General features: G+C 37.2%; 1 protein-coding gene across 1 annotated transcript; it reads left to right on the forward strand.

The window, feature by feature from the left end:
* Positions 1–5143: 5143 nt before the first annotated feature.
* On the forward strand, positions 5144–9431 carry zgc:153372 (uncharacterized protein LOC767695 homolog). Its single transcript, XM_061720303.1, has 10 exons — positions 5144–5245; positions 5581–5714; positions 6711–6861; positions 6948–7084; positions 7175–7244; positions 7333–7414; positions 7501–7632; positions 8672–8814; positions 8922–9044; positions 9122–9431. The coding sequence occupies exons 1-10, from the start codon at positions 5210–5212 to the stop codon at positions 9197–9199; spliced, it is 1086 nt and encodes a 361-aa protein (XP_061576287.1). The 5' UTR covers positions 5144–5209; the 3' UTR covers positions 9200–9431.
* Positions 9432–9727: the final 296 nt, after the last annotated feature.

Here is a 9727-nt window from a genome sequence, read left to right on the forward strand (position 1 = left end):
TACAGATAATTGTGTGAAAATGTAAGGAGTAAAAGTAAAAAGTCGTCTGAAAAATAATTACTCCAGTGAAGTATAGATAACCAAAATTTCTACTTAAGTAAGGTAACAAAGTATTTGTACTTCGTTACTTGACACCTCTGACAATAAGGCATAGAAACCATGACAATGAACTTAATTACACAAGGCACATAGAACACAACAAACAAAATATTGGAAATTATAATTAACATGAACAATAAATAAGTAAATAAATAAAATGAATTAAGACATAAAATAAATAAATGATAAGAAATAATATCACATTAGGGGTCCTCAAATATTTTCAGTTCTTCATATGCTCTGAGGATGGCCAATGCAGTTTTTTTCCTCATTATTTTCAAAGCATTGAGATGATTGTCCACAAGGTCTTTTTTAAACACAGAGAGGAGGGGTTTCATTTTCCTCCATTTAGATGTGTGGATGAAGAATTTTGCAAGGAGAATTAGATTGTTCAATATCAGGTCACACTTATTGTCCTTCATGTTAATACCAAACACTATGTTCTCTCTTGTGAGACAATTGAGTGGTTGAATTTTTGTTGACAGCCAGTCTTGCATATCCTCCCAGAATGTTACAGTGTACAGGCAATCAAAAAACAGGTGATCAGTAGTTTCAATTTCATGATCACAGAAGCTGCAGTTATTGTGGTCAATACCAAATCTCTTCCTCAGCAGTTCATTGGACGGATAAATATTGTTTAGAATTTTGAAATGAACTTCTTTTGTCTTGGGGCAAATCCACAGGGATGGTAATTTGTTTTGTGTGTGTGTGCGTTTAAATTATTAGGCCTAAATGTTAAAATACTGCACTATGGCACGAATTCAAATTCAGTTCAACGCAGATTTAATTAGTTTATCTAAAGACGAAAGTGTAAATTATAATCTAAGATCTAAATTACTGAAGCTTACAGTCTTGAGATAAATGGGTACATCCAGCCATCTCACATTGCACAATATGTTCCAAATGAAACTAAACATATCAACACATAAAATAAAAAAATTAAAAAATTAAAACGCACCGTAAAGTTTAAACAAGTCGATAAAAAGTTTTATGTCATATGAAGTTTTATCTTGTATTTTCTCTTCAATATAACCCAGTGAAGAAGTTGGATTTAGGTTGGGTCCTTTAACTCTAAAATTGCGCCATATCTATGTTTTTATAATGATAAATTCCATGTCTTTATAATTTGACAGAGCAGTTGGTGCAAACTGTCATTGATAAATGGCCTCGGGTCCAAATTAAGAAATTGTGAAAAAAGTAGTCATTCATAATAATCATTCAAAACAGGTCTGATTATTTCTCGTTAACAAGAGGAACCCGTCAAGGCTGACCAATGTCCCCCTTACTCTTCGCTATAGCAATTGAGCCTCTCTCTATAGCACTCAAATCATCCCCTCTCTTCACTGGTATATATAGATCTGGACTGGAACACCGGGTATCTCTTTATGCTGATGATCTTTTGCTGTACAGCGGGGAAAATAAGTATTGAACACGTCAACATTTCTCTCAAAAAACATATTTCTAATCGAGCTATTGACATGAAATTTTCACCAGATGTCGGCATCAACCCAAGTAATGCACACATGCAAAGAAATCCAAACATTTATGTCCATAAATTGAGTTATGTGTAATAAAGTGAAATGGCACAGGGAATAAGTATTGAACACATGAAGAAAATGAGGGGTAAAAAGGTCTGGAGAGCCAAGAAAACAGCTGAAGTTTGTCAGTATTTAGAAAGTGAACCTGTCCCCTATCAGTGCAAAGTAATATCAGCTGGTTTAGTCCTGATTGATGCCTTTAAAAAAGGTTTCTCACCAGCAAGGTGTTAGACAAGAAGCATTGCATGATGGGTAAAAGCAAAGAGCTGTCCAAAGACCTACGCAACCTTATTGTTGCAAAACACACTGAAGGCATTGGTTACAGGTGCATTTCTAAACTTCTGAAAGTTCCAGTGAGTATCATTGGGGCCATCATCCGGAAGTGGAAAGAACACGGCATTACCATAAACCAGCCACGGCCAGGTGCTCCTCGCAAGATTTCAGACAGAGGAGTCAAAACAATCATCAGAAGGTTCTCCAACAGCCCAGGACCACTCGTGGAGAGCTACAGAAAGACCTGGAATCAGCAGGTACCGTTGTTTCAAAGAAAACAATAAGTAATGCACTCAACCGCCATGGCCTCCATGCACGCACACCACGCAAGACTCCATTTTTGAAGAAGAAGCATGTTGAAGCTCGTTTGGAGTTTGCAACACAACATTTGGATAAATCCATGACATTCTGGGAGAACATACTCTGGTCAAATGAGACCAAAATTGAACTCTTTGGATGTCATAAGACACAACATGTTTGGAGGAAAAATGGCACCACACATCACCCCAAAAACACCGTACCAACAGTCCAGTTTGGAGGTGGAGCATCATGGCGTGGGGCTTTTTTTCAGCATGTGGTACTGGTAGACTTCATATCATTGAAGGAATAATGACTGGAGAAAAGTATCGAGACATTCTTGATCAGAATCTGCTGTCATCTGCCAGGCTGCTGAAGATGAAAAGAGGGTCGATCTTTCAGCAAGACAACGATCCCAAGCACACAGCCAAGGTAACACTCAATTGGTTGGAGAAAAAGAAAATAAAGCTGCTGGAATGGCCCAGTCAATCACCAGACTTGAATCCAATTGAAAATCTTTGGAAAGAACTGAAGATCCGGGTTCACAGAAGAGACCCCCGGAACCTTGAAGATTTGAAGGCAGTTTGTGTGGATGAATGGGCCAAAATCACACCTGAGCAATGTATTCGACTGGTTTCTCCATACAGGAGGCGTCTTGAGGCTGTAATCACCAACAAAGGTTTTTGCACTAAGTATTAAATAAATTTCAGTAAGCGTGTTCAATACTTTTTCCTTGTGCCATTTCACTTTATTACACATAACTTAATTTATGGACATAAATGTTTGGATTTCTTTGCATGTGTGCATTACTTGGGCTGATGCCGACATCTGGTGAAAATTTCATGTCAATAGCTCGATTAGAAATATGTTTTTTGAGAGAAATGTTGACGTGTTCAATACTTATTTTCCCAGCTGTAGATAGATATATATGGATATGTTATTATTGTTTCTTCATATTATTAAAATAATAGCATTTTACACAACCTGCTTCTGCTTCTCTATCATATAGTCGTGTTTGTGTGTGTGTGAAAAGCAGTCGAAGGTCTGATTGCGGTACAGTTGTGTTCATGCTATACCTCTCCAGCTATTCTCTTCAGGGCTCCATCTATTTTCTGTGCCTGTCTTTTCTACCTTCATGTCCTGTTGTTGTTTTTTTTATGTTATTTATTTTTTTATGTTGTTTTTTTTCTTCTTCTTTTTTTTATTTTTTTTTTTATGTTATTTATTTTTTTATGTTATTTTTTTTTTATGTTATTTTTTTTTATGTTGTTTTTTTTTTATGTTATTTATTTTTTATGTTGTTTTTTTTCTTCTTCTTTTTTAATTTTTTTATGTTATTTATTTTTTTATGTTATTTATTTTTTATGTTGTTTTTTTTCTTCTTCTTCTTTTTTTATTTTTTTATGTTATTTATTTTTTTATGTTATTTTTTTTTATGTTATTTTTTTTTTCCCTTCCCCCCTATCCATCGGTCGTCCTCTTGGCCTCAAAGGCGGTATATAGACTGGGGTTAAGCATTACACAACTGACCACATTCAGAGCCTTCCACAGACCATTTAAATAATAACACCCAATGGTATTTATGTAGTGATTATGGCAAGGAATACTTGTCATGGTGGCGCGTTTTTTCCCCCAGTTGGGCATTATATATAATATTGGCCAAAGATTCTGCACTATTTGATCATACTAGGTGTAGGAGCCATATTTTATTTTTATTGTTTGGTAAGTTCCTCTTCCAAACAGCTAGGGGGCTGTATGTATCTATTTATGAGACCTCAGGCTGACACTGACAGCGGAGTCATGCCAGGTTATTTAAATTGATTACAATTCGACACAGGTGTTGCTGAGGAAAGGGGAAGCAAACCGTTTTCGACTGTGCTCTGTGTTAAGTTACGGTTTTTCTGCTTTATTTACACATATTTTTACGTTTATTAAGACTATTAATAAAAAGCGGTTGTCATAATACCATCAAAGGATTCCGTTGATCTTATTTAGCGGAGTACATGTCAAAACAACCACCGGCACCCTTGATGACATCACGTGCATTCCAATGACGAAAGACTTAGAAAATTTGAATATTTGAATATTGTGATAAAGTCTTTTGTTTTCTGTAATGCAAAAATGTCATACATTTATATTGCAAGCCTTTTATTATTTTAATATTGCTGATCATGGCTTACAGTTTAAGAAAACTCAAATATCCTATCTCAAAAAATTAAATATTCTGGGGATCTTAATCTTAAACTGTAAACCATAACCAGCAATATTAAAATAATAAAAGGCTTGCAATATTTCAGTTGATTTGTAATGAATCCAGAATCTGAATGTATGACATTTTTGTTTTTTTAATTGCATTACAGAAAATAAAGAACTTTATCACAATATTCTAATTTTCTGAGACAGTCCTGTATGCATACACAGTATATATTATATGATCTGTGACTCATTACAATACTTTAGCAATCCTCTCACGAAGTCCCCAAGTCCAGGCATGAAAATAGCCGATATGTGATTTAATTGAGAGTAGAGTGGGTTTGTACCATGGATCTATTATAAAACGATTTGTGCACAGTATTTTTTTGTGTCTCCCGCTCTAGTAGTATGTAACCGCAGCGTCGACTCGAGCCTCGTACACGTCCGACAGAAGGTTCGAACACGAGTCTCTCGTCCTAAAAACGGGGACACTACCGCTACACTATAGGAAATCGGGAAACTCAGCGGCTCTGCATGTACACCGAGTTCTAGATCGAATGACAAAAATGACGTTGTTGAATTATAACGGAGGCATATTCGAACTTTTATGTATTTTATTTTTTTCATTTTATTTTATTTTTATTTTACTTTTATTTTATTTATTTATTTATTAACTCAACGCTTTTATTCTGAAACGAAAATAAAGCGGAAATGGCTTTGGCCAGATTGTAAAAAACTGCCCGTCATTAACGCTATAAACTTTACTTTTCTACTTGTTTTCTTCAACTCAGTTTGGATTTAGCACCAAAATGGCAACAAGTAACGACGTGCGAGAGAACGTGAAGGTACGTGAGTGCCGGGTTTGCTGAAGGCTTCCCTTTGCAGCGTAGCAGGAAACTGTCCGAAAGTCATAGCATAAAAACTCACAGTTGCTGGCTCACATTGAAATCTCAACACTGAAGGCTGATTTATGGTTCCGCGTTACACCAACGCAGAGCCTACGCGGAATCCTACGGCGTAGGCTCTGCGTCGATTTGGTGTTTGTCAAACACAACACTGAATGAAAAGTGTTGTTTTTCTTTGCCCTGAAAGCGGTGAACAGCTACTTTTAAACTCTTTAAATCTCTTGAAAATATTGTTGAGTAAAGATCATAAAACGTGTAAACTATCTCCATTACAGAAATACTATGGCCAACGACTGGAGTCCTCATGTGACTTGCAAACCAGCGCCGCCTCCTGCCCCCTGGCCTGCAGCCCACCGCCCAGGAGTGTGACTGATGCCCTGAGTCTGGTTCACCCACAGGTCATCAAAAGGTAAAGCTCGCCTTTCAAGTTCATCTGCAATGGCTGGAAAGTATCTAGGAAGTACTGTTTCTGTCCACTGTAGAGGTAGTAGGAGACTTTAAATATTTAGGTACCTTTTATTGACAGCAATCTTAACTTTAGTAACAACACTGACCACATCTTTAAATCTTGTAATGAACTGCTACATTTACTACGCAACCTCAACTCTTTTAGTGTGAGCAAGTAGATTATGGAGACTGTCTATAAGAACCTCATAGAGGGAATTTTAACCTTTAACATGGCAATGTGGTACGGCAACCTTAACACAAAAAATAGATGCAAGCTACAAAGAATAGTGTATCTAGCCTCAAAAATAATAGGGAAGACAGAGAAACGTAAGTGGTATTTATAAGGAAGTGATTGGGAAAAAGGTTGCCAGGATAGCAAATTATCCTACTCACCCACTCTGCAGAGTTTAAATTACTTCCCTCAGGTAGATGGTAAAGGCTAACCGTAACATATTTAAAAACTCATTCATTCCCAACACCATTAAGGCTCTGAATGAGGGCACGTCTCGGTAGACCTGTCTTTTATGTACATGCCCTTGTCGTTCCTCCTTTTTTGCCACTAAGATGTTTTGCGTGTAAATGTTAAGTGTTTGGTATCATGATGAGTATTTGTGAATCCCAAGTAGGTTTTAAGCAAATATGTGCAAATCTGCTCACAGATCAGGAATGGGGCCCATTGTGCAGAGAATGACAGTAGCTGATTAATAGAGAATAAAATCTGCAAAGATATTCTCTCCAGTTTATGGGATAATTTGGTTTGGGACAGCTTGATTACTATGCAGATTTCATCTATCATTCAACAACTTAATTGACAAGTCACTCATCTAATTCTGTGTATACTGTACATTCTTAGAAGAAAAAACTCACCGCTGACTTAGGTTTCTGTGCACAATACAGGACCTTATCCATATAGCAAGTTATAAAAGTTATAAAAGTGATAAGTGTTACTTTTCTCCAGATTCTTTGGATGCGGTCTTCCGTTTCCAGCGAAGCTTGAGGGTTGCAGAGTCCTGGATCTCGGCAGTGGATCCGGACGTGACTGTTTTGCCTTCAGCAAACTTGTTGGACCAAGTGGACATGTGACAGGGATTGATATGACAGAAGAGCTGGTAAACATACACACAGATGCACACGTTACACCTGATCCTTCTATATTTTTTTTCCCAAACTACTGATTTAAAGTGTTTGTCTTTAGATCACAGCCTCCCGTCAGTATGTTGAGTATCATCAGGAAAAGTTTGGCTATGAGAAGCCCAACGTCACTTTTGTCCAGGCATACATGGAAAAGCTCACTGAGGCGGGGATACAGAAGGACTCCATGGATGTTGTGATGTATGTCAGAATGATCGTCTTGATTATTGTGGTAATTAAGAAGACATATCTGATAGGCTATTAAAACAGCGGTTTTCTCTCTAATCATAGATCCAACTGTGTAATCTGCTTGTGTCCTGATAAAAGAGCAGTGCTACAACAAGCCTTTGATGTCCTAAAGGTTAGTTTGAAAAGTTAACAGGTTACTGCAAAACTGTTTAAAACAGCTCAAAATGTCACATGTTTCATCCCTCCCTCATTGCATACAGGAGGGAGGGGAACTTTACTTCAGTGACATGTATGCCAGCAGTGTCATTCCTGATCACATGAAGCAGGATCCAGTCCTCTGGGGTAAAATAACAGTCCATGAACGAGGTACTAAGAAAGCATGACATGCAATATCCTCAGGCTCCAATCTCCTTTCTTCTCTTTCTTAGGGGAGGGAATGGGTGGCTCTTTGTTTTGGAAGGATCTCATCTCACTTGCCCATGGTGTTGGTTTCAGCACCCCACACCTTGTTTCAGCCAGTCACATTGTGATCCACAACAGCGAACTCAAAGAAAAAGCAGGTAGGAAAAGATCATTTTATAAGGCTCCAGACTAACCAGACTGCAAAAACATTTTTGGAGCGCCAGAAAAAAGTTTATAATAACAGCTTTAATCAGCTTTACAACAATCCTGTAATATATGCTGCTCTACGCATAGGCACCTCCTTTACAAAAGCTTATATAACTTACATTTACTGTTATTTCAGTCTCCTTTGAACACTTTATTAGTTCACTTCAGTTTTTTGAAAGGGTTAGCAAATTTATTATTCAAAAAAATATTTGTCTAAACTGATTTATTAAAGTTCATTTTGTCTTTGGATTACAATTTCATTTGCTAGTTCTTTTTTTTTCAGACAAAATAATTTTTTTTTTTTTTAAATACCTGACATGTTTCAGTGATTCTTTCATCAGAGTGTCACAAGACTGTGTGTGTGACCTGTCATTTATCAGATGATGTTAAAAGGGAGGCGTGACTCACCTGTTAGATTTGACATATTTAAAAATATAAATGTAAGTATTTAAAAAGCCTACATTTTTTTGTCTGAAAAAAGAACTAGCAAATTAATTTGTCTATATACTGTGAACAGTACATTATAATTATGAGTTCTCCATTTAAGTGCGACTTTTTCAAACCAAAACCAGACAACGATTACACATTTTAAACTTGTCAGAGATTTGGGGCTTTCATGATCTTTTCTTTTGACAAATAAACCGATGGTTTGAAGGGCAGAGCAACCGCATGTGCTTATTGACACAGGAAAATGACACCCCACTTGGCATCAATATCAAAATTAGCCATTAGCTCTTTCTCTCTTTGTTGTTCCTTTCTCACTTACACATGATGTAGGTACGCACACTTAGACAAACATTTAGTTCCTTCTGCTTCATGATGCTTGACTTAAAAAAACTTGTATTTCTAGGGTGCAGTGGTATGACATGTGCAAAGTACTGGTCTCAGTGTGTGAGGAAAAAAAATAATCCCATTGTGCAACTCGATGTTGGCAACCTCTGAAGCCCTGCCTTTACACAATAACTACAACTGAGCCCATTTTTTTTCCAGGCGACATCAGATATGCTTCAGGCACTTACAGGCTCTTCAAGCTACCCAAAGATTCAGTGCTGTCCAGATCAACTGTGACCTACAACGGAACAATAGCAGAGTTACCGGATCAGCTGGACTTCGATTCCTCCCACTGTTTCAAGGTGAGAAGGTTAATAATGCAATTCTGGAAATACTGTCTTCTCAATATCTACAAAGACCACTATTAACCTAACGGCTGTTGGTTAAAGTTTGCCTCTGGTCTCTGCAGAAAGGCGTGGGAGTGGAGGTAAATGGGAAGATGACAGCGATCCTTCAGAAATCCAGATTCTCCTCAGATTTTGAAATCCAGATGTTGGATAAACAGGAGTCCAGCTCAGAGTCAGCCCCACAGGTAGCTGATGTTGTGCTGTTTTAAATCCTGATTACAGATTATTAGTTTGTGACCACTGATATACTGTATTTTCTCAGTACTGCCACCTCAACCCATTTCTGCTGGCTGACAAGCGGGGGTCCTCCGTGAAACAGTGCTCCAAGACTGTTAAATAAACAGGCAGCTGCGTCAAGAGGAAAGCGTCCGAAGAAAACCTTAAACATTTCTTTTTTTCCCCCAGAGGATTTTATACATGTCTGCAGCTAGTGGCATCATTTCAATACCACAGTTAAACAATCAGGTTTTTTAATCGCATTAGATCAATTCACCATGAAATCATCTCAGTCCTCTTTGGTGATGGAGAGAAACACAATAATTCCCTCTGAGCAAGCACTTGATAACATATATATATATACATATATGTTACATAATATGTTCAAATCTATTCTTGAGAGGGATTAACAGATGTGACAAACAAACTACATGTCGGACGTGGTGAGTGAGATCAATGTTTGTGAAGAACAAGAAGGGTTGGGTTTGATAGCAACTAATAATAAAAATTGAAAGATATGAGAACATGGAGGGCTTGAAATGTAATACAAAAATGTATATATAATTGCTATGTATATTGTTTAAAAGAAACAATTAAAAAAAGAAGGAATCATCTAACCACTAGCAGTGATATGAGGTGGGATAGAAACAGT

The sequence above is a fragment of the Cololabis saira genome, chromosome 4 (genome assembly GCF_033807715.1).
Source record: "Cololabis saira isolate AMF1-May2022 chromosome 4, fColSai1.1, whole genome shotgun sequence".
Classification (NCBI taxonomy): Eukaryota; Metazoa; Chordata; class Actinopteri; order Beloniformes; family Belonidae; genus Cololabis; species Cololabis saira.